The sequence below is a fragment of the Lampetra planeri genome, chromosome 45, assembly GCF_965212315.1.
Source record: "Lampetra planeri chromosome 45, kcLamPlan1.2.h2, whole genome shotgun sequence".
NCBI lineage: Eukaryota > Metazoa > Chordata > Hyperoartia > Petromyzontiformes > Petromyzontidae > Lampetra > Lampetra planeri.
The window spans coordinates 8,046,158-8,073,149 of record NC_136151.1 but is presented as its reverse complement, the minus strand read 5'-3'; the positions used below and the strand labels follow the sequence as shown (position 1 = coordinate 8,073,149).

The following is a 26,992-nucleotide window of genomic DNA, read 5'->3' as shown; positions in this document are numbered from 1 at the left end:
AGATTTGAAGCTTTCGTGACTGCAAGGATTCATATTTCTTAGGTTTTTTCGGTAAAGTCACGTAGTTCTAGATTTGAAGCTTTCGTGACTGCAATGATTCATACACTTAGGTTTTTTCGGTAAAGTCACCACGTAGGTAAAAAATAAAATTAAAATTATTAATTTTAATTTCATTTACCTACGTGACTTTACCGAAAAAACTAATAGTATAAAAAAGTCACGTAGGTAAAAAATTTTTAATTGTGGCTCGCGAATATTGAGCCACAAACAGAAACTCAGTGGATACCTTCCACCTGGCCACGATGAAGACGTTTTTAAATCCTTGATATTAAGTTCGCTTGCTTGCTTGCTTGCTTACGACCGTGCAAATCTTTCGGTCGTTTTTTAACCCACTTCCCGTGATCCAATCGAGCTGACATTTTGCACACAGACTCGTTGTGCGTGACAATTAATTTTCGTGAATTTTTTTTCCCAAAATTTCACACTGTTTAGGGAAATTTTTTAAAATATTTATTTACCAATTGGTTAATGCTGGCACACAATCATCTGACCCATAGGTGGCAGTCATCTCAAGCCAGAGGACGAGAGGACTCTAGCCGCCCCGATGCCACGCATATAAAGAATTTATAGTGAAAAACTTTGTTTTTACGGGTTATACTTGTGTCTTTAGTTTAAATCGCCGGTGAAGTGTCGGGCAATTGAATTCGAGGCCCGGATGACTCTTCCCATCGCTGTGAATTCTCTCGACACACGGGAACATCCACCCCTCACCTGCATCATTGCCACAGTTGCTGTAGCAGCCGATGGCACCGAAACCACCACCACCGCCACCACCGCCACCACCACCGCCACCATCGGCACCATGATCACAGAGGGCTCACGGCTTTCTTTTTGTTGAACTTTCTTCCCCTGTGCCGGATGGAGTTTGCCCTCTTGTGTCGTACGGCAGGTTAATTCCGTCCCTTGGTGCGAGCGAGCGAGTGATGCGTGATTCACCCCTCTGTCGTCGTGAGTTGGAGCCGCCTCCGATTAGCGCTGCTGGCGAAAGGAAGTTGGGCATTGGTCACGTACACGTGATTTTACACTACGCCATACACTACGCACGATACACTACACTATACACTACACTATACACTACACTATACACTACACTATACACTACACTATACACTACACACTACACTATACACTACACTATACACTACGCACTATACACTACACTATACACTACACTATACACTACACTATACACTACGCCATACACTACGCACGATACACCACTATAGACTACACTACTATACACCACTATACACTAGGCTATTATACACTACACTATACACTACACTATACACTACACTACTATACACTACACTATACACTACACTATACACTACTATACACTAGGCTATTATACACTACACTATACACTACACTATACACTACACCACTATACACCACTATACACTAGGCTATTATACACTACACTATACACTACACTATACACTACACTACTATACACTACACTATACACTACACCACTATACACTACTATACACTACACTATACACCACACTATACACTACGCAATTATACACTACACTATACACCACACTATACACTACACTACTCTATACACTACGCTATTATACACTACACTATACACTACTCACTATACACCACTCTACACTAGGCTATTATACACTACACACTACACCACTATACACTACACTATACACTACGCCATACACTACGCACTACACACTAGGCTATTATACACTACACTATAAGAAGTCCAACGAACGTACGGACGTAAATTTTCATCATCATCTGAATGCAAGGAGACCCATACAGACACAGAAACCCATACAGACACAGAGACCCATACAGACACAGAGTCCCATACAGACACAGAGACCCATACAGACACAGAGACCCATACAGACATAGAAACCCATACAGACACAGAGACCCATACAGACACAGAAACCCATACAGACACAGAGACCCATACAGACACAGAAACCCACACAGACACAGAATCCCATACAGACACAGAGACCCATACAGACACAGAAACCCACACAGACACAGAGACCCATACAGACACAGAAACCCACACAGACACAGAATCCCATACAGACACAGAGACCCATACAGACACAGAGACCCATACAGACACAGAGACCCATACAGACACAGAATCCCATACAGACACAGAATCCCATACAGACACAGAATCCCATACAGACACAGAATCCCATACAGACACAGAATCCCATACAGACACAGAGACCCATACAGACACAGAGACCCACCGTAGATACACAGAGACCCATATAGATACACAGAGACACAGATACCCATACAGACACAGAGACCCATACAGACACAGAGACCCATACAGACACAGATACTCATATAGATACACAGAGACGCAGAGACCCATACAGATGCATGGAGCCCAAATAGTTACACAGGCCTCGTTAACATACACAGAGACCCATACAGACACAGAGACCCATAGAGACAAATAGACCCACATAGACACACAATTTACCCGTATAGAAACGAGCGACATTAACATCAACAACAACATCATCAACAACATCAGCAGAGTGCTAAGAAACTGACTCAGGCAACGAAACTTTGGTGGGCGCTTTTCGAACTTGGGTTGTTTTTTTTCATCTCCGCGGTTTCGTGACATCACGTGGTCCAGTTCAGGCTTCCTCTTTCACTTCGTTTACCTGTCCGCCACAGGTGACGTTAGGAGGGGTGGGTGGGTGGATGGTTGGGCGAGGGAGTGGGTGGGTGGATTAGTGAGTGAGGGGTTGGGTGGGTGAGTGAGGGGGTTAGTGGGGTGGGTGGCTGAGTGGGTTAGTGGGTGGGTTGGTGAGTGAGTGGGTTGGTGGGTGAGTGAGTGGGTTGGTGGATTAGTGAGTGAGGGGTTGGGTGGGTGAGTGAGGGGGTTAGTGGGGTGGGTGGCTGAGTGGGTTAGTGGGTGGGTTGGTGAGTGAGTGGGTTGGTGGGTGAGTGAGTGGGTTGGTGGATTAGTGAGTGAGGGGTTGGGTGGGTGAGTGAGGGGGTTAGTGGGGTGGGTGGCTGAGTGGGTTAGTGGGTGGGTTGGTGAGTGAGTGGGTTAGTGAGTGGGTGGGTGAGGGAGTGGGTTGGTGGGTGAGTGAGTGAGTTTGTGAGTTTGTGAGTGATTGAGTTAGTGGGTGAATAATTGAGTGAGGTTAGTGGGTGGGTGAGTGGGTGGATGAGTTGTTGGGTGGGTGAGTGAGTCGGTTGGTGAGTGGGTAGGTGAGTGAGTAGGTGGGTTAGTGATGGAGTGCGTGAGTAGGTGGGTGAGTGAGTGGGCATGTGAGTTGGTGAGTAATTGAGTTAGGTGAGTGGGTGGGTGAGTGAGTGGGTTAGGGAGTGGGTGGGCGGGTGAGTGGGTTAGTGAGTGGGTGGGTGGGTGAGTGAGTGGGTTAGTGAGTGGGTGGGTGAGGGAGTGGGTTAGTGGGTGAGTGAGTGGGTTGGTGAGTGGGTGATTGATTGAGTTAGGTGATTGGGTGGGTGAGTTAGGGAGTGGGTGGGTGAGTGAGTTGGTTGGTGAGTGATTTAGTTAGTGGGTGAGTAGGTGCGTAGGTGGGTGAGTGAATGAGTTTGTGAGTTTGTGAGTGATTGAGTTAGTGGGTGGGTTAGTGAGTGATTGAGTGGGTTGGTGGGTGATAGAGTTAGTGGGTGGGTGGGTGGGTGAGTGAGTGGGTGGGTGAGTGGGTGGGTGGGTGGGTGGGTGGGTGAGTGGGTGGGTGGGTGGGTGAGTGGGTGGGTGGGTGGGTGAGTGGGTGGGTGGGTGGGTGGGTGGGTGAGTGAGTGGGTGAGTGATTGAGTGGGTGGGTGAGTGGGTGAGTGATTGAGTGGGTTGGTGGGTGATTGAGTTAGTGGGTGAGTGGGTGGGTGAGTAGGTGGGTGGGTGAGTGATTGAGTTAGTGGGGTAGTGGGTGAATGGGTAGGTTGATTAGTGATTGGTACACATGTACAAAGTCGGGAGGGGTGGTGGATGAGTGGGTTAGTTAGTAGGTGGGTGAGTGATTGAGTTGGTGGGTAGGTGGTTGTGTGAGTGGGTGGGTGAGTTATTGACTGTGTTAGTGGGTGGATGGGTGAGTGGATGATTGGGTGGGTGAGTTGGTTATGTAGGTAAGTGAGTGATTCAGTGAGTGAGTTAGTGGGTGAGTGGGTAAGTGAGTGGATTAGTGGGTGAGTTCGTGAGTAGGTAGGTAAGTGGTTGAGTTAGTGGGTTAGTGAGAGGGTAGGTGAGTGAGTTAGTGAGTGTGTGGTTGAGTGAGTGGGTGGGTGAGTTGCTAAATGAATGGTTTGGTGGATGAGTGGGTGGTTGATTGAGTTAGTTAGTGGGTTAGTGAGTAAGTGGGTTAGTGATCGATTTGGTGGGTTAGTGGTTGAGTGAGTGATTGATTGGGTAGGTGGATGGGTGAGTGATTGAGTGAGTTAGTGGGTTGGTGAGTAGGTGGTTGGGTGGGTGGTTGAGTGGGTGGGTGGGTTAGTGAGTAGGTGAGTTGGTAGGTGGGTGGGTAAGTGGGTTAGTGTGTTAGTGGGTGAATGGGTGTTTGAGGGAGTTGGTGACTGACCGAGTTGGTGGGTGACTGATTGAGTGGGTAGATGGGTGGATGATTCAGTGGGTTCGGTGACTTATTGAATGGGTGGGTGAGTGAATTGGTAGGTCGGTGAGTGAGTGATTGATTGAGTGGGTGGGTGAGTGGATTAGTTGGTGAGTGAGTGATTAAGCTTTTCAGTGGGTGGGTAAGTGTGTGGGTGGGTTTGTGCGTTCGTGGGTGAGTAAGTGGGTGTTTGAGTGATTGGGTGATTGATCGAGTGGGTGGGTGACTGATTGAGTGGGTGAGGGATTGAGTGGGTGGGTGAGTGATTGTGTGGGCGAGTGAGTGATTAAGTGGGTGGGTGGGTGGGTGAGTGGGTGGGTGAGTGGGTGGGTGGGTGAGTGAGTGAGTGGGTGGGTGGGTGAGTGATTGTGTGGGTGAGTGAGTGGGTGGGTGAGTGAGTGGGTGGGTGGGTGAGTGATTGTGTGGGTGGGTGGGTGAGTGAGTGGGTGGGTGGGTGATTGTGTGGATGGGTGAGTGATTGTGTGGGTGGGTGGGTGAGTGGGTGGCTGATTGTGTGGCTGGGTGAGTGATTGTGTGGGTGGGTGGGTGAGTGGGTGGGTGGGTGAGTGGGTGGGTGAGTGGGTGAGTGGGTGGGTGAGTGAGTGAGTGAGTGGGTGGGTGAGTAAGTGAGTGTTTGAGTGATTGGGTGATTGATCGAGTGGGTGGGTGACTGATTGAGTGGGTGGGTGAGTGGGTGGGTGGGTGGGTGGGTGGGTGAGTGGGTGAGTGAGTGAGTGATTGAGTGAGTGAGTGGGTGGGTGGGTGAGTGGGTGAGTGGGTGGGTGAGTGAGTGAGTGGGTGGGTGAGTAAGTGAGTGATTGGGTGATTGATCGAGTGGGTGGGTGACTGATTGAGTGGGTGGGTGAGTGGGTGGGTGGGTGAGTGAGTGGGTGGGTGGGTGGGTGAGTGAGTGATTGAGTGAGTGGGTGGGTGGGTGACTGATTGAGGGGTGGGTGAGTGGGTGGGTGGGTGGGTGAGTGAGTGGGTGGGTGGGTGGGTGGGTGAGTGAGTGGGTGAGTGGGTGGGTGAGTGGGTGGGTGAGTGAGTGATTGAGTGAGTGGGTGGGTGGGTGAGTGGGTGGGTGGGTGGGTGAGTGAGTGGGTGGGTGAGTGAGTGATTGAGTGGGTGGGTGGGTGACTGATTGAGGGGTGGGTGAGTGGGTGGGTGGGTGGGTGGGTGAGTGAGTGGGTGGGTGGGTGGGTGAGTGAGTGATTGAGTGAGTGGGTGGGTGGGTGACTGATTGAGGGGTGGGTGAGTGGGTGGGTGGGTGGGTGGGTGAGTGGGTGGGTGGGTGGGTGGGTGGGTGGGTGGGTGGGTGGGTGAGTGAGTGGGTGGGTGGGTGAGTGAGTGGGTGGGTGAGTGAGTGGGTGGGTGAGTGAGTGGGTGGGTGAGTGAGTGATTGAGTGAGTGGGTGGGTGATTGTGTGGGTGGGTGGGTGAGTGAGTGATTGAGTGAGTGGGTGGGTGAGTAGGGTAGGTCGGTGGTGATAGCAGCTCAACCACGTGGGTGATGACATCATCATCACGTGGTGAAGTCGTTTTGTTGTTGTTTTTGCGTTACCACTCATTCTTGTTGTTGTTGTTGTTATCGGCAACCGTGAAAACTTTTACTTGTTTACATAGTAAATTTAGATTTAAAGCTTTCGTGACTGCAGGGATTCATATTATTGGTCCTTTCGGTAAAGTCATCACGTTAGAAGGGAAATAATAAAATAATAAAAAATATGAAACAATAAAATTCTCACGACGTTTCGACTGCAACACAAGCAATCGTCATCAGGTGTGAACACGACAGCAAGTAAATTAGAAATTAGAAAATTTTGAAATTTGAAAAAAAATTGTTGCTATTTCATTGTTTCCCTTCTACGTGACTTTACCGAAAGAACCAAGAATATTGTTCACATATTAACACGTTTTTAAAATATTATTGGTTCTTTCGGTAAAGTCACGTAGAAGGGAAGTAATAAAATAATAAAAATAAAACATAATAAAATACAATTCTCACGACGTTTTGGCCACAACGCAAGCAGCCGTCCTCAGGTGGAGACCAGGTCTGTCGGGGAGACAGCGTCATTCACATCATCATCATCTTTTTTTTCGATTTAAAGCTTCTTTCGTGACTGCAGGTATTTCTATTCCTGGTTCTTTCGGTAAAGTCACGTAGAAGGGAAATAATAAAATAATAAAAATATAAAAATTCTCACGACGTTTTCGACTGTCGTGAAATTTTTTATAGTTTTATATTTATATTATTTTATTATTTCCCTTCTAACGTGATGACTTTACCGAAAGAACCAAGAAGATGAATCCCTGCAGTCACGAAAGCTTTAAATCGAAATTGTAATTTGTTTCGATTTGAAAGCTTTTCGTGACTGCAGCAGGGATTCATCTTCTTGGTTCTTTCGGTAAAGTCGTCACGTAGAATGGAAATAATTATTTTATTATATTATTTTATTATAGTATTTTAATGTTTTATGTGTATTATTTTATTATATTATATAAATTTATTATATTATTTTATAATTTTATATTATTTTATTACTTTATTTTATTATATTATATTATTTAATATTTTATTATCTTTCATTTTATTATTTAATTATTTCCATTCTAACGTGATGACTTTACCGAAAGAACCAAGAAGATGAATACCTGCAGTCACGAAAGTTTTACATCAAAACTTTTTTTTTAAACGCTGAATTTTCAATTTGACCGCGTGGAACATTCCTATGACGTCACAGCCCACGTGGGGTGGGTGGTGATGGTGGCTGGGGGGCGTGGTCAGCGTGGAATCGATGCGAAACTTTTTGTTGTCGTCGCGAAATCGATTAACCGATTCGATTCCTCCTGTTGGCGGACGGCGTTTCCGGGAATCGTGGAGTCGAGCTCGGAATCGATTCCCCTCTGAGCGCGAGAGAATCGATTTTCGAAGCCACGGTATCAAATAAAGATTAAAATAAAGACATCGAAAGCCTTTAATCGATAACTAGAATGTTAAATTTAGGTCGACTTTGTCCTGTGTGCCCTTTGAAGGGGGATAAATATATTTAAAACTAATATCCCCGTTGATTGGAATCGGTAATCGATTCTGTCGGGTGATCGATTCTTCAATGCGCTTTCACAGAAGTGAATTCAAAATTAACACGGAAATTCCTGGTGAGTTGTGAGTGTGGTGGTGAGTGTGGTGGTGAGTGTGGTGGTGAGTGTGGTGGTGGTGAGTGTGGTGGTGGTGAGTGTAGTGGTGAGTGTGGTGGTGGTGGTGAGTGTGGTGGTGGTGGTGAGTGTAGTGGTGGTGGTGAGTGTGGTGGTGGTGGTGGTGAGTGTGGTGGTGGTGGTGGTGAGTGTGGTGGTGGTGAGTGTAGTGGTGAGTGTGGTGGTGGTGAGTGTTGTGGTGGTGGTGGTGAGTGTGGTGGTGGTGAGTGTAGTGGTGAGTGTGGTGGTGGTGGTGAGTGTAGTGGTAGTGGTGAGTGTGGTGGTGGTGGTGAGTGTAGTGGTGGTGGTGAGTGTGGTGGTGGTGGTGGTGAATGTGGTGGTGGTGGTGGTGGTGAGTGTAGTGGTGAGTGTGGTGGTGGTGAGTGTTGTGGTGGTGGTGGTGAGTGTGGTGGTGGTGAGTGTAGTGGTGAGTGTGGTGGTGGTGGTGAGTGTAGTGGTAGTGGTGAGTGTGGTGGTGGTGGTGAGTGTAGTGGTGGTGGTGAGTGTGGTGGTGGTGGTGGTGAGTGTGGTGGTGGTGGTGGTGAGTGTGGTGGTGGTGAGTGTGGTGGTGGTGAGTGTAGTGGTGAGTGTGGTGGTGGTGGTGAGTGTGGTGGTGGTGGTGAGTGTAGTGGTGGTGGTGAGTGTGGTGGTGGTGGTGGTGAGTGTGGTGGTGGTGGTGGTGAGTGTGGTGGTGGTGAGTGTAGTGGTGAGTGTGGTGGTGGTGAGTGTTGTGGTGGTGGTGGTGAGTGTGGTGGTGGTGAGTGTAGTGGTGAGTGTGGTGGTGGTGGTGAGTGTAGTGGTAGTGGTGAGTGTGGTGGTGGTGGTGAGTGTAGTGGTGGTGGTGAGTGTGGTGGTGGTGGTGGTGAGTGTGGTGGTGGTGGTGAGTGTAGTGGTGAGTGTGGTGGTGAGTGTGGTGGTGAGTGTGGTGGTGAGTGTGGTGGTGAGTGTGGTGGTGAGTGTGGTGGTGAGTGTGGTGGTGGTGGTGAGTGTGGTGGTGGTGGTGAGTGTAGTGGTGAGTGTGGTGGTGGTGGTGAGTGTAGTGGTGGTGGTGAGTGTGGTGGTGAGTGTGGTGGTGGTGAGTGTGGTGGTGGTGGTGAGTGTGGTGGTGGTGAGTGTGGTGGTGGTGAGTGTGGTGGTGGTGAGTGTAGTGGTGAGTGTGGTGGTGGTGAGTGTTGTGGTGGTGGTGGTGAGTGTGGTGGTGGTGGTGAGTGTAGTGGTGAGTGTGGTGGTGAGTGTGGTGGTGAGTGTGGTGGTGAGTGTGGTGGTGAGTGTGGTGGTGAGTGTGGTGGTGAGTGTGGTGGTGGTGGTGAGTGTGGTGGTGAGTGTGGTGGTGAGTGTGGTGGTGAGTGTGGTGGTGAGTGTAGTGGTGGTGGTGAGTGTAGTGGTGGTGGTGAGTGTGGTGGTGGTGGTGAGTGTAGTGGTGGTGGTGAATGTGGTGGTGGTGAGTGTGGTGGTGGTGAGTGTAGTGGTGAGTGTAGTGGTGGTGGTGAGTGTGGTGGTGGTGGTGAGTGTAGTGGTGGTGGTGAGTGTTGGTGGTGGTGAGTGTGGTGGTGGTGGGGAGTGTGGTGGTGGTGAGTGTAGTGGTGGTGGTGGTGAGTGTGGTGGTGGTGAGTGTAGTGGTGGTGGTGAGTGTGGTGGTGAGTGTGGTGGTGAGTGTGGTGGTGGTGGTGAGTGTAGTGGTGGTGGTGAGTGTGGTGGTGAGTGTGGTGGTGAGTGTGGTGGTGGTGGTGAGTGTGGTGGTGGTGGTGGTGAGTGTGGTGGTGGTGAGTGTAGTGGTGACTGTGGTGGTGGTGAGTGTAGTGGTGGTGGTGAGTGTAGTGGTGGTGGTGAGTGTAGTGGTGAGTGTGGTGGTGGTGGTTAGTGTAGTGGTGGTGGTGAGTGTGGTGGTGGTGGTGGTGATTGTGGTGGTGGTGAGTGTGGTGGTGAGTGTAGTGGTGGTGAGTGTAGTAGTGAGTGTAGTGGTGGTGGTGTAGTGGTGGTGGTGAGTGTGGTGGGGAGTGTAGTGGTGGTGGTGAGTGTAGTAGTGAGTGTAGTGGTGGTGGTGAGTGTAGTAGTGAGTGTAGTGGTGGTGGTGAGTGTGGTGGTGGTGAGTGTGGTGGTGAGTGTAGTGGTGGTGAGTGTAGTAGTGAGTGTAGTGGTGGTGAGTGTAGTGGTGGTGGTGGACACTCACTCACCCACCCACACACGCACACACTCACATACTCACCCACACACTCACACACTCACACACTCACTCACCCACTCACCCACACACTCACACACTCACTCACCCACACACACACACACACACTCACCCACACACTCACTCACCCACACACTCACTCACCCACACACACACTCACCCACACACTCACTCACTCACCCACACACTCACTCACCCACACACTCACATACTCACCCACACACTCACCCACCCACACACTCACCCACACACTCACTCACCCACACACTCACACACTCACTCACCCACTCACCCACACACTCACACACTCACTCACCCACACACACACACTCACCCACACACTCACTCACCCACACACTCACCCACACACCCACACACTCACCCACACACTCAACCACACACCCACACACTCACCCACACACTCACACACTCACACACTTACCACCCACTCACCAACTCACCCACTCACCAACTCACCCACTCACTCACCCACACACCCACTCACCCACCCATACACTCACCAACTCACCCACTCACCAACTCACCCACTCACTCACCCACACACCCACTCACCCACCCACCCACTCACCAACTCACCCACTCACCAACTCACCAACTCACCCACTCACTCACTCACCCACACACCCATTCACCCACCCACCCACTCACCAACTCACCCACTCACCAACTCACCCACCCACTCACTCACTCACACACCCACCCACTCACTCACCCACTCACTCACCCACTCACCCACACACTCACCCACCCACTCACCCACCCACTCACCCACCCACTCACTCACCCACCCACTTACCCACCCACCCACTCACCCACCCACTCACCCACGCACTCACCCACTCACCCACCCACTCACTCACTCACCCACCCACTCACTCACTCACTCACCAACCCACCCACTCACTCACCCACCCACCCACTCACTCACCCACTCACCCACCCACTCACCCACCCCCCACTCACCCTTCAACACCTTACGATTTCCACCCCCCCCCCCCCTTCTCTCCTCCCTCCCTGCCCCCACTCACCTGATGCCACCTCCAGAGACAGACAGACAGACACACGGAGATAACAACTTGACAGACAAACCGAAAGCAAGACAAGAGAAACACACAGACAGACAGAGAGACAGAGAGAACATCTCTCTGTCTCTCCCGGTCTACCACCACATGGAGAATAACCTGGAGTCGGACATGGCTGTACGGGAAGTCCACCACCTCCTGTCGAGGAAGGAGCCCCATGACATCCGTGCCGGAGGTGGCGGCAACGATTCCTCCTGCGACTCTGGCCCCGGCGGGGAGATTCCATCGGTGCCCAGCGATGTGAGCTCCCTCCTGCAGGGCCTGGAGCTCGATGTGACGCGGCTGGGACAGCGAGGAGATGGAGGAGGAGGTGGAGGAGGTGGAGGAGGAGGAGGTGGAGGAGGAGGTGGAGGAGGTGGAGATGTGCCGGGGGAGGTCTCGGAATGTCGTCTTCAGCAAGAGGTGATTCACTTGAGGCTGAGTCGATCTAGGGGTGGAGGTGGTGGTGGTGGGGGTGGTGGTGGTGGTGGAGGTGGTGGTGGTGGAGGTGGAGGTGGTGGTGGAAGTGGTGGTGGTGGGGGAGGTGGGGGTGGTGGTGGTGGTGGTGATGGTGGTGGTGGGGGTGGGGGTGGTGGTGGTGCTTGGGGAGGTGGTGGTGGTGGTGGTTGGGGAGGTGGTGGTGGTGGTGGTTGGGGAGGTGGTGGTGGTGGTGGTTGGGGAGGTGGTGGTGGTGGTGGTGGGAGTGGTGGTGGGGGCGGGGGTGGTGAAGGTCGTGGTGGAGGTGGTGGTGGTGGTGAGGGCGGTGGGGGCAGTGGTGGTGGAGGTGGTGGGGGCGGTGAGGATGATGGTGGTGGAGGTGGTGGGGGTGGTGGTGGTGGTGGGGGTGGTGGTGGTGATGGTGGTGGGAGTGGTGGTGGGGGCGGGGGTGGTGAAGGTCGTGGTGGAGGTGGTGGTGGTGGTGAGGGCGGTGGGGGCAGTGGTGGTGGAGGTGGTGGGGGCGGTGAGGATGATGGTGGTGGGGGTGGTGGGGGTGGTGGTGGGGGTGGTGGGGGTGGTGGTGGTGGTGGGGGTGGTGGGGGTGGTGGTGGTGGTGGGGGTGGTGGGGGTGGTGGTGGTGGAGGTGGTGGTGGGGGTGGTGGTGGTGGCGATGGTGGTGGTGGCGGTGGTGGCCCTGATATGTCAATCACACACACTCACCCACCCACACACTCACCCACACACCCAACTCACACACCCTCCCAGCCACGATACCCATCGCATCGCTTCCCCAGCCTCAATCAAGATTCCCTTTCTCCATTCTGTCCAGCGGCAACAGCAGCAGCAGCACCAGCAGCAACAGCAGCAGCAACAACAACAGCAGCAACAGCAGCAGCAACAACAACAGCAGCAGCAGCAGCAGAAGGCCGATCCCGTGTTGGTGAAAGTTCGTCCGCAGCAAGCGGAGGCGACTAGGGCCACGGTGGATGGTGCCAAAGTGACGACGGTAAGGCCCACGGGACTAGGAAAAGATGGCCTTTGTAGCCACGGTGGAGAGAGGCCAAAGTAGCCACCGTTGAGGCCTACGGTAAGGCCCACGTCAACAGCAAAAGATGGCCTTTTTAAATTTTATTTTAATTTTACTTTTATTAATTTTTATTTTTTTACCAACGTGAATTTACCGAAAAAACCTAAGAAAATGAATAAAAAAGATGGCCTCTGTGGCGATGGTGGTGGAGAGAGGCCAAAGTTGCCACCGTTGAGGCCTACGGTAAGGCCCACGTTGCTGGCAGGGTGGTGGCCTTTGTAGCCACGGTGGAGGCCCATGTCTCCAGGAAAAAAAGGCCTTTGTAGCCATGGTGAAGGCCCATGTCTCCAGCAAAAGATGGTCTTTGTAGCCACGGTGAAGGCTCATGTCTCCAGCAAAAGATGGTCTTTGTAGCCACGGTGAAGGCCCATGTCTCCAGCAAAAGATGGTCTTTGTAGCCACGGTGAAGGCCCATGTCTCCAGCAAAAGATGGTCTTTGTAGCCACGGTGGAGGCTCATGTCTCCAGCAAAAGATGGCCTTTGTAGCCACGGTGAAGGCCCATGTCTCCGGCAAAAGATGGTCTTTGTAGCCACGGTGGAGGCTCATGTCTCCGGCAAAAGATGGTCTTCGTAGCCACGGTGGAGGCCCACGTCTCCGGCAAAAGATGGTCTCTGTAGCCACGGTGGAGGCCCACGTCTCCGGCAAAAGATGGTCTCTGTAGCCACGATGAAGGCCCATGTCTCCGGCAAAAGATGGTCTTTGTAGCCACGGTGGAGGCCCACGTCTCCGGCAAAAGATGGTCTCTGTAGCCACGGTGGAGGCCCACGTCTCCGGCAAAAGATGGTCTCTGTAGCCACGGTGGAGGCCCACGTCTCCGGCAAAAGATGGCCTCTGTAGCCACGGTGGAGGCCCATGTCTCCGGCAAAAGATGGCCTTTGTAGCCACGGTGGAGGCCCATGTCTCCAGGAAAAGATGGTCTTTGTAGCCACGGTGAAGTCTCATGTCTCCAGGAAAAGATGGCCTTTGTAGCCACGGTGAAGTCTCATGTCTCCAGGAAAAGATGGCCTTTGTAGCCACGGTGGAGGCTCATGTCTCCGGCAAAAGATGGCCTTTGTAGCCACGGTGGAGAGAGGCCAAAGTAGCCACCGTTGAGGCCTACGGTAAGGCCTACGTGTCCAGTAAAAGATAGCCTATGTAGCGATGATGGAGGGATGCTTCTGATGCTGCTGTTGATGATGCTGCTGTGATGCTGTTGATGATGATGGTGATGATGCTTCTGATGCTGTTGATGATGATGTTGTTGATGTTGTGATGTTGATGATGATGATGTTGTTGATTATGTTGATGATGATTATGTTGATGATGATGGTGATGATGTTGTGATGCTGTTGATGCTGTTGATGATGCTGCTGCGGTTGCTATGCTACTGTTGCCATGCCGCTGTTGCTATGCTACTGTTGCCATGCTGCTGTTGCCATGCTACTGTTGCTATGCTGCTGTTGCCATGCTACTGTTGCTAGGCTACTGTTGCCATGCTACTGTTGCTCGGCTACTGTTGCCATGCTACTGTTGCTATGCTACTGTTGCCATGCTGCTGTTGCCATGCCACTGTTGCTATGCTACTGTTGCCATGCTACTGTTGCTATGCTACTGTTGGTATGCCGCTGTTGCCATGCTACTGTTGCTATGCCGCTGTTGCCATGCTACTGTTGCCATGCTACTGTTGCCATGCTATTGTTGCCATGACGTTGTTGCTATGCCACTGTTGCTAGGCTACTGTTGCTATGCTGCTTTGAGCCTCTCCCTCTCATCGTCTCCCGGCAGGTCGCCGGTGAAGTCGGCAGGAACCAGAAAAAATCGAACTCCCAACGCTTCGTGAAGGGTACCACTACACCCTGCACACTACACCCTGCACACTACACCCTGCACACTACACCCTGCACACTACACCCTGCACTCTACACCCTCCTGCACACTACACCCTGCACTCTACACCCTGCACACTACACCCTGTACACTACACCCTGCACACTACACCCTGCACACTACACCCTGCACACTACACCCTGCACACTACACCCTGCACACTACACCCTGCACACTACACCCTGCACTCTACACCCTCCTGCACACTACACCCTGCACTCTACACCCTGCACACTACACCCTGCACACTACACCCTGCACTCTACACCCTCCTGCACACTACACCCTGCACACTACACCCTGCACACTACACCCTGCACACTACACCCTGTACACTACACCCTGCACACTACACCCTGCACACTACACCCTGCACACTACACCCTGCACACTACACCCTCCTGCACACTACACCCTGCACACTACACTCTGCACACTACACCCTGCACTCTACACCCTGCACACTACACCCTGCACACTACACCCTGCACACTACACCCTGCACACTACACCCTGCACACTACACCCTGCACACTACACCCTGCACTCTACACCCTCCTGCACACTACACCCTGCACACTACACCCTGCACTCTACACCCTCCTGCACACTACACCCTGCACTCTACACCCTGCACACTACACCCTGCACTCTACACCCTCCTGCACACTACACCCTGCACTCTACACCCTGGACACTACACCCTGCACACTACACCCTGCACTCTACACCCTCCTGCACACTACACCCTGCACTCTACACCCTGCACACTACACCCTGCACACTACACCCTGCACACTACACCCTGCACACTACACCCTGCACACTACACCCTGCACACTACACCCTCCTGCACACTACACCCTGCACACTACACTCTGCACACTACACCCTGCACTCTACACCCTGCACACTACACCCTGCACACTACACCCTGCACACTACACCCTGAACACTACACCCTGCACACTACACCCTGCACACTACACCCTGCACACTACACCCTGCACTCTACACCCTGCACACTACACCCTGCACACTACACCCTGCACACTACACCCTGCACACTACACCCTGCACACTACACCCTCCTGCACACTACACCCTGCACACTACACCCTGCACACTACACCCTGCACACTACACCCTCCTGCACACTACACCCTGCACACTACACTCTGCACACTACACCCTGCACTCTACACCCTGCACACTACACCCTGCACACTACACCCTGCACACTACACCCTGCACACTACACCCTGCACACTACACCCTGCACACTACACCCTGCACTCTACACCCTCCTGCACACTACACCCTGCACACTACACCCTGCACTCTACACCCTCCTGCACACTACACCCTGCACACTACACCCTGCACACTACACCCTGCACACTACACCCTGCACTCTACACCCTCCTGCACACTACACCCTGCACTCTACACCCTGCACACTACACCCTGTACACTACACCCTGCACACTACACCCTGCACACTACACCCTGCACACTACACCCTGCACACTACACCCTGCACACTACACCCTGCACTCTACACCCTCCTGCACACTACACCCTGCACTCTACACCCTGCACACTACACCCTGCACACTACACCCTGCACTCTACACCCTACTGCACACTACACCCTGCACACTACACCCTGCACACTACACCCTGCACACTACACCCTGTACACTACACCCTGCACACTACACCCTGCACACTACACCCTGCACACTACACCCTGCACACTACACCCTCCTGCACACTACACCCTGCACACTACACTCTGCACACTACACCCTGCACTCTACACCCTGCACACTACACCCTGCACACTACACCCTGCACACTACACCCTGCACACTACACCCTGCACACTACACCCTGCACACTACACCCTGCACACTACACCCTGCACTCTACACCCTCCTGCACACTACACCCTGCACACTACACCCTGCACTCTACACCCTCCTGCACACTACACCCTGCACTCTACACCCTGCACACTACACCCTGCACTCTACACCCTCCTGCACACTACACCCTGCACTCTACACCCTGGACACTACACCCTGCACACTACACCCTGCACTCTACACCCTCCTGCACACTACACCCTGCACTCTACACCCTGCACACTACACCCTGCACACTACACCCTGCACACTACACCCTGCACACTACACCCTGCACACTACACCCTCCTGCACACTACACCCTGCACACTACACTCTGCACACTACACCCTGCACTCTACACCCTGCACACTACACCCTGCACACTACACCCTGCACACTACACCCTGAACACTACACCCTGCACACTACACCCTGCACACTACACCCTGCACACTACACCCTGCACTCTACACCCTGCACACTACACCCTGCACACTACACCCTGCACACTACACCCTGCACACTACACCCTGCACACTACACCCTCCTGCACACTACACCCTGCACACTACACCCTGCACACTACACCCTGCACACTACACCCTCCTGCACACTACACCCTGCACACTACACTCTGCACACTACACCCTGCACTCTACACCCTGCACACTACACCCTGCACACTACACCCTGCACACTACACCCTGCACACTACACCCTGCACACTACACCCTGCACACTACACCCTGCACTCTACACCCTCCTGCACACTACACCCTGCACACTACACCCTGCACTCTACACCCTCCTGCACACTACACCCTGCACTCTACACCCTGCACACTACACCCTGCACTCTACACCCTCCTGCACACTACACCCTGCACTCTACACCCTGGACACTACACCCTGCACACTACACCCTGCACTCTACACCCTCCTGCACACTACACCCTGCACTCTACACCCTGCACACTACACCCTGCACACTACACCCTGCACACTACACCCTGCACACTACACCCTGCACACTACACCCTGCACACTACACCCTCCTGCACACTACACCCTGAACACTACACTCTGCACACTACACCCTGCACTCTACACCCTGCACACTACACCCTGCACACTACACCCTGCACACTACACCCTGCACACTACACCCTGCACACTACACCCTGCACACTACACCCTGCACACTACACCCTGCACTCTACACCCTGCACACTACACCCTGCACACTACACCCTGCACACTACACCCTGCACACTACACCCTGCACACTACACCCTCCTGCACACTACACCCAGCACACTACACCCTGCACACTACACCCTGCACACTACACCCTCCTGCACACTACACCCTGCACACTACACTCTGCACACTACACCCTGCACACTACACCCTGCACTCTACACCCTCCTGCACACTACACCCTGCACTCTACACCCTGCACACTACACCCTGCACACTACACCCTGCACACTACACCCTGCACACTACACCCTGCACTCTACACCCTGCACACTACACCCTGCACACTACACCCTGCACACTACACCCTGCACACTACACCCTCCTGCACACTACACCCTGCACACTACACTCTGCACACTACACCCTGCACACTACACCCTGCACTCTACACCCTCCTGCACACTACACCCTGCACACTACACCCTGCACACTACACCCTGCACTCTACACCCTGCACACTACACCCTGCACACTACACCCTGCACACTACACCCTGCACACTACACCCTGCACACTACACCCTGCACACTACACCCTCCTGCACACTACACCCTGCACTCTACACCCTGCACACTACACCCTGCACACTACACCCTGCACTCTACACCCTGCACACTACACCCTGCACACTACACCCTGCACACTACACCCTGCACACTACACCCTGCACACTACACCCTGCACACTACACCCTCCTGCACACTACACCCTGCACACTACACTCTGCACACTACACCCTGCACTCTACACCCTGCACACTACACCCTGCACACTACACCCTGCACACTACACCCTGCACACTACACCCTGCACACTACACCCTGCACTCTACACCCTGCACACTACACCCTGCACACTACACCCTGCACACTACACCCTGCACACTACACCCTGCACACTACACCCTCCTGCACACTACACCCTGCACACTACACCCTGCACACTACACCCTGCACACTACACCCTCCTGCACACTACACCCTGCACACTACACTCTGCACACTACACCCTGCACACTACACCCTGCACTCTACACCCTCCTGCACACTACACCCTGCACTCTACACCCTGCACACTACACCCTGCACACTACACCCTGCACACTACACCCTGCACACTACACCCTGCACTCTACACCCTGCACACTACACCCTGCACACTACACCCTGCACACTACACCCTGCACACTACACCCTCCTGCACACTACACCCTGCACACTACACTCTGCACACTACACCCTGCACACTACACCCTGCACTCTACACCCTCCTGCACACTACACCCTGCACACTACACCCTGCACACTACACCCTGCACTCTACACCCTGCACACTACACCCTGCACACTACACCCTGCACACTACACCCTGCACACTACACCCTGCACACTACACCCTGCACACTACACCCTCCTGCACACTACACCCTGCACTCTACACCCTGCACACTACACCCTGCACACTACACCCTGCACACTACACCCTGCACACTACACCCTGCACACTACACCCTGCACACTACACCCTGCACTCTACACCCTCCTGCACACTACACCCTGCACACTACACCCTGCACTCTACACCCTCCTGCACACTACACCCTGCACTCTACACCCTGCACACTACACCCTGCACTCTACACCCTCCTGCACACTACACCCTGCACTCTACACCCTGGACACTACACCCTGCACACTACACCCTGCACTCTACACCCTCCTGCACACTACACCCTGCACTCTACACCCTGCACACTACACCCTGCACACTACACGCTGCACACTACACCCTGCACACTACACCCTGCACACTACACCCTGCACACTACACCCTGCACACTACACCCTCCTGCACACTACACCCTGCACACTACACTCTGCACACTACACCCTGCACTCTACACCCTGCACACTACACCCTGCACACTACACCCTGCACACTACACCCTGCACACTACACCCTGCACACTACACCCTGCACACTACACCCTGCACTCTACACCCTGCACACTACACCCTGCACACTACACCCTGCACACTACACCCTGCACACTACACCCTCCTGCACACTACACTCTGCACACTACACCCTGCACACTACACCCTGCACACTACACCCTCCTGCACACTACACCCTGCACACTACACTCTGCACACTACACCCTGCACTCTACACCCTGCACACTACACCCTGCACACTACACCCTGCACACTACACCCTGCACACTACACCCTGCACACTACACCCTGCACACTACACCCTGCACACTACACCCTGCACTCTACACCCTCCTGCACACTACACCCTGCACACTACACCCTGCACTCTACACCCTCCTGCACACTACACCCTGCACTCTACACCCTGCACACTACACCCTGCACTCTACACCCTCCTGCACACTACACCCTGCACTCTACACCCTGGACACTACACCCTGCACACTACACCCTGCACTCTACACCCTCCTGCACACTACACCCTGCACTCTACACCCTGCACACTACACCCTGCACACTACACCCTGCACACTACACCCTGCACACTACACCCTGCACACTACACCCTGCACACTACACCCTGCACACTACACCCTGCACACTACACTCTGCACACTACACCCTGCACTCTACACCCTGCACACTACACCCTGCACACTACACCCTGCACACTACACCCTGCACACTACACCCTGCACACTACACCCTGCACTCTACACCCTGCACACTACACCCTGCACACTACACCCTGCACACTACACCCTGCACACTACACCCTCCTGCACACTACACCCTGCACACTACACCCTGCACACTACACCCTGCACACTACACCCTCCTGCACACTACACCCTGCACACTACACTCTGCACACTACACCCTGCACACTACACCCTGCACTCTACACCCTCCTGCACACTACACCCTGCACTCTACACCCTGCACACTACACCCTGCACACTACACCCTGCACACTACACCCTGCACACTACACCCTGCACTCTACACCCTGCACACTACACCCTGCACACTACACCCTGCACACTACACCCTGCACACTACACCCTCCTGCACACTACACCCTGCACACTACACTCTGCACACTACACCCTGCACACTACACCCTGCACTCTACACCCTCCTGCACACTACACCCTGCACACTACACCCTGCACACTACACCCTGCACTCTACACCCTGCACACTACACCCTGCACACTACACCCTGCACACTACACCCTGCACACTACACCCTGCACACTACACCCTGCACACTACACCCTCCTGCACACTACACCCTGCACACTACACTCTGCACACTACACCCTGCACACTACACCCTGCACTCTACACCCTCCTGCACACTACACCCTGCACACTACACCCTGCACACTACACCCTGCAATCTACACCCTGCACACTACACCCTGCACTCTACACCCTGCACTCTACACCCTCCTGCACACTACACCCTGCACTCTACACCCTGCACACTACACCCTGCACACTACACCCTGCACACTACACCCTGCACACTACACCCTGCACTCTACACCCTGCACACTACACCCTGCACACTACACCCTGCACACTACACCCTGCACACTACACCCTGCACACTACACCCTGCACACTACACCCTGCACACTACACTCTGCACACTACACCCTGCACACTACACCCTGCACTCTACACCCTCCTGCACACTACACCCTGCACACTACACCCTGCACACTACACCCTGCACTCTACACCCTGCACACTACACCCTGCACTCTACACCCTGCACACTACACCCTGCACACTACACCCTGCACACTACACCCTGCACACTACACCCTGCACTCTACACCCTGCACACTACACCCTGCACACTACACCCTGCACTCTACACCCTCCTGCACACTACACCCTGCACACTACACCCTGCACACTACACCCTGCACACTACACCCTGCACACTACACCCTCCTGCACACTACACCCTGCACACTACACCCTGCACACTACACCCTGCACACTACACCCTGCACACTACACCCTGCACACTACACCCTGCACTCTACACCCTGCACACTACACCCTGCACACTACACCCTGCACACTACACCCTGCACACTACACCCTACACACTACACCCTGCACACTACACCCTGCACACTACACCCTGCACACTACACCCTACACACTACACCCTGCACACTACACCCTGCACACTACACCCTACACACTACACCCTGCACACTACACCCTGCACTCTACACCCTGCACACTACACCCTGCACACTACACCCTCCTGCACACTACACCCTGCACACTACACCCTGCACACTACACCCTGCACTCTACACCGTCCTGCACACTACACCCTGCACACTACACCCTGCACACTACACCCTGCACACTACACCCCCAACACTCTACACCCCCCTTGCACACTAAACTCGTCAAAGCTTTGTAGCTGATCAGATTTTGTTGCGGTTTTTTGTTTCTCGCCACCACAACAACCACCCACCACCCACCACCATCACCACCACCACCACCACCCCCCCCCCCCCCACCACCACCACCAGAAGAACACGAGCTCCTGCAGGTGCACCAGACTCTGCGCGACAGCGGCGTCGTCTGCGACTACGTCCACGTGATGAGGCTCGCCGGTCTTGCCGAATCCCTCGTCGAGGAAGCGATCGAGAACCACCGGGGCAACGTGAACGAGAGGAACTACGCCATGCTGAAGAGCTGGAGGGAGAGCCTGGGGCGCAGGGCAACCTACGGCAGGCTGAGCGGGGCGCTGGCCAAGGCCGGGTTCAAGGGCACGGCGTGTATGGTGACGGGGCTGTGTGACAGGTTGGCTAGGCGGGAGGAGGAGGGGGAGGAGGAGGGGGGAGTAGGGGGAGGGGGGGAGGGAGTATACTGACTACTATAGTACTATACCGCCTTCAACTTTTATGAATGACTGGGTGTTCAAGGTTCGCTGAACGCTTTCAAGCCACCGATTCCGGTTCGGTGATTCTGCACTTGCTTTATTACTATAGTACTATACTACCTACTATAGTACTATACTGCCTACTATAGTACTATACCGCCTTCAACTTTCATGAACGACTGGGGTGTTTTAACGTTGGCGATTCGTCGTATTATCCGGCCGTATAGCAAATGGAAGTAAAACAATTACAATTTAAAGCTTTCGTGACTGCAGGGATTCATCTTCTTGGTTCTTTTGGTAAAGTCACGTAGAAGGGAAGTAATAAAATAATAAAAATAAAACATGAGAAAATAATTCTCACGACGTTTCGGCCACAACGCAAGCAGCCGTCCTCAGGTGAAGAACAGGTCTGTCGGAAAGACAGCGTCTGAATGAGCACCCATCCACACACCCACACACACACTCACTCACCCACACACTCACCCACCCACACACCTATCCACACACCCACACACACTCACCCACTCACTCACCTCATCACTTACCCACACACCCACACACTCACCCACACACTCACCCACACACTCACCCACCCACACACACACTCACCCATCCATCCACATACCCACCCACACACTCACTCACCCACACACTCACTCACCCACACACTCACCCACCCACACACTCACCCACCCACACACTCACCCATCCACACGCCCACCCACACACTCACTCACCCACACACTCACCCACCCACACACCTATCCACACACACTCACCCACTCACTCACCTCATCACTTACCCACACACTCACCCACGCTCCTCCGATCAGCACGATTGACTACGTGTACACACCTGCATTACATAGCACACGAGGCGATGTTTTTTTAAACCCCTTTTGTTTTGGAACTCAACCGCGGGAATTATTTTTACATGCGTCGACTCAGCCACAGTCAATCTTTCGTATAACAATAATACTGTACTATGGTGATGATAATACATTTTATAACGGCTACTGTAAAGTTACCTTGGAGTATTGTGAAATGCTTTGATGTGATTCTGAAAGGGAGATTCTGAGCTCAACAATTAAACATATGAGATCAGGTACTATATACACGTCCATATTTACTGGATACATCTATAAGGAGCGCGTGGTTTCGATCCCGTGACCCTGACGATGCCTGCTGTTGTATATTTGGAGTTTGCGTGTCTCTCTCATTATCACGGTGGCTATAAGATGTTAACTACCTCGCCTGGTGTACAGGAGGTCGTGGGTTCGATCCCGTGACCCTGACGATGCCTGCTGTTGTATATTTGGAGTGTGCGTGTTTCTCTCATCATCACGGTGGCTATAAGATGTTAACTACCTCGCCATTTTCTTTTACGAGGTCGACCTGGCGGCCATTTTATTTTCCAACACGAAGTCGACATGAAGCAGAGGATGGGAGATCAGCAGCCATTTTATTTTCCAAAAAGATGGCGACCTGACCGCCATTTTTATTTTCCAACACGACGTCGACCTGGTGGCCATTTTTTCGAACACGTGGTCGGCATGGCGGCCATTTTATTTTCCAACACGTGCAGGCGGCCATTTTGTATGTATATAATCTTGCTTTTAATCCGTAAAAGGGCACCGAAAACAAAATTGAAACCAACCGTTTAAACATTAAACCAACACCAACGCATCGCAAAATTGTCCCGTGGACACGGATCAACACAAGTACTGCAATAAATACTATTTTCAGATTAAACGTAAGCTTTGTTTTGAAACACAGATATCATTTTGAAAGGAATTGTTTTTTGTTACAATTTCCAAATAACATTGTTTAAGTATTCTTTTTTTGTTGCTTTAACCCTTTTTCCTTCTCATCCCGCCTGAGAGTTAACCGACGCGAAAAGTTACGTGAAAAAAAAAAAAATGTGCCCGTTGGCGTCACGGCGAGTGACCGGCATTGATTGCACTGGTCAACAAAAAAAAAAAAAATTCTGGCCTGGACTTTTGCAAACTGTTTTAGACTAATTTCAGGGTGCTGATTCCAAATCTGATCTCAGATTTGCTCTATCACATCTCATTTTATGCTATCGGCATACTCCATTTTCATTGATTTTACCCGAAATTAACTCTTGTCACTTATGATTGCAACTTGTTGCGAGTCAGTGACTGCTTTAGTGTTAAAATATGACGCTGTATTTTTAGGATAGTGTGTTTATAATATAATTTTATGTAGATATCAACATTCATTTAATATCTTTCTTCTGCAGTTTTTATTGAAAATGCAATATATCTCAAAAACCTGATGTGATAGACAAAAACTGATGCCAGATTTGGAATCAGCAAATTACCTTAAACCCGTTGGAATACCTTATGCCAGAAAAGGTGTGTTGACCAGTGATCGTCGGCCTTTCAAAAGTTTGTTTCCACCTCCGGTCGCTTTATTCGCTCGAGAGAGAGAAAAAAAACCTAAAAATCTGCCCCCTTCCCAAACAACCCCGAACCTGCACCCCCCCCCCTAAATCTCGATATCATATTGATCGATATTCCAAAAAACCCACTAAAATGATCGTTTCTCATCTCCGTGTGGTCCTATTCTTATAAATTTGAAAAAATACATTTGAGGAAAAATATACTCTCTCTCTCTCTATTTCTACTCTGAATGTAAACTTGACTAGAAAGCCTCCAGGCTGAGTTCGGGCAGGGCTCCCCAAAACACAACCCCAGCCACTCGGAGATCACCTCCCCCCCCCATCGCCCTCCCCCAAGTGGCAGCTACCAAAACGAGTCCTTGCCATGTTTAGCCACCAGGTGGGTTGGTGATGGTGGGTTGGTGATGGTGAGTTGGTGATGGTGGGTTAGTTGTAGGGCACAATCACCCACCCACCCACCCTATCTCTCACTCATCCACTCACCCACCCACTCATGGCGGTTGTTGTTGTCTGTGTGTGTCTGTGTGTAGGTTGTGCCGATTTTTCGGCATCGCTGTTGTCGAGCGTTCATTTTAGCGGTGGGTGGATTGGCGACATAGAAACCCCCAACAAACACCAACACCACCAACACCCCCACCACCACCAACACCCCCACCACCACCACCAACACCATCACCACCAACCCCACCAACACCCCCACCACCACCAACACCCCCACCAACACCACCAACACCCCCACCACCACCAACACCACCACCACCAACACCCCCACCACCACCAACACCCCCACCAACACCACCAACACCCCCACCACCACCAACACCACCACCAACACCCCCACCAACACCACCAACACCAACACCACCAACACCCCCACCAACACCACCAACACCACCAACACCACCAACACCACCAACACCATCACCAACACCCCCACCACCACCAACACCCCCCACCACCAACAACACCCCCACCACCAACAACACCCCCACCATCACCAACACCAACACCCCCACCAACACCACCAACACCCCCACCAACACCGCCACCAACACCCCCACCAACACCACCACCACCACATCGAGAATTTAGCCGATGACTGGTACCAGCGGTGTCAAAATCGGCCTGTGGAGGAGGCTCGTGAAGGACGCTACTGGGCAGTTGGAGGCAGTCGCCCTCCAACAACAACGGAGGGCGGAGGAGCGACGCTCACAACAACGAGTGGAGCGCCGGGTGGCTAAAATGCAGAAAGTTGGCACAGTAGGGGGGTACAGCTGGTAGTGCATCTACCGGTCATCTCGGTCAGCCGACCCATGGCACCTGCTGGGTCTGTCCCGTGACCTCCTTCTCCTGCACCTAGCCTGGCACAGTAGGGGGTACAGCTGGTGGTGCATTTACCGGTCATCTCAGTCAGCCGACCCATGGCACCTGCTGGGTCTGTCCCGTGACCTCCTTCTCCTGCACCTAGCCTGGCACAGTAGGGGTACAGCTGGTGGTGCATCTACCGGTCATCTCAGTCAGCTGACCTATGGCACCTGCAGGGTCTGCCCCGTGACCTCCTCCTGCACCTAGCCTGGCACAGTAGGGGGTACAGCTGGTGGCGCATCTATCGGTTATCTCAGTCAGCCGACTCATGGCACCTGCAGGGTCTGGCCACCCACCCACGCCCCCCGCTCTGTGCGTGCCGATTTGCTACTAACAGCCACTTGCCACAGCCACCCACCCCTCCCAGAGTCTGTTACAGGCTATACAGGAGTATCTGTGTGTTTTTTTAAAAAAAACGCATGTAAAAAAAATCGGACTTTACAGCATTTTAAAAAATATAAATCGTTTGGCTACGTACGGCGCGATAAAAGTTCAACTCGCGTACGTAGATCGCGAGGTTGGTTACGTACGGTGCGAAAGAAGTTCACCGTACACACACACGGGCAGGTTAAACAAACAAGCCACCAACTTG

General features: G+C 52.9%; 2 protein-coding genes across 3 annotated transcripts in view; one reads left to right on the top strand and one right to left on the bottom strand.

Annotated features, from left to right (window-relative positions):
• Positions 1–2,759, bottom strand: part of LOC144733093 (uncharacterized) — a 35,594-nt gene extending 32,835 nt beyond the window's left edge. For both annotated transcript variants that reach the window (XM_078614832.1, XM_078614833.1), the window contains exons 1-2: positions 2,632–2,759; positions 772–1,035 (exon numbers count right to left, since the gene is read on the bottom strand). In XM_078614832.1, coding sequence (XP_078470958.1) covers positions 772–864 — 93 coding nt within the window. In that variant the 5' untranslated portion in view covers positions 865–1,035; positions 2,632–2,759. The remainder of the gene's footprint in view (positions 1–771; positions 1,036–2,631) is intronic.
• A 4,953-nt stretch (positions 2,760–7,712) lies between these two features.
• LOC144733197 (uncharacterized) lies at positions 7,713–22,601 on the top strand. The gene is made up of 5 exons (XM_078614989.1): positions 7,713–7,816; positions 11,100–11,539; positions 12,384–12,560; positions 14,407–14,464; positions 22,258–22,601. Exons 1-5 carry the CDS (start codon positions 7,771–7,773, stop codon positions 22,599–22,601), a joined length of 1,065 nt encoding a protein of 354 aa, XP_078471115.1. The 5' UTR covers positions 7,713–7,770.
• The last annotated feature ends 4,391 nt before the right edge of the window (positions 22,602–26,992 follow it).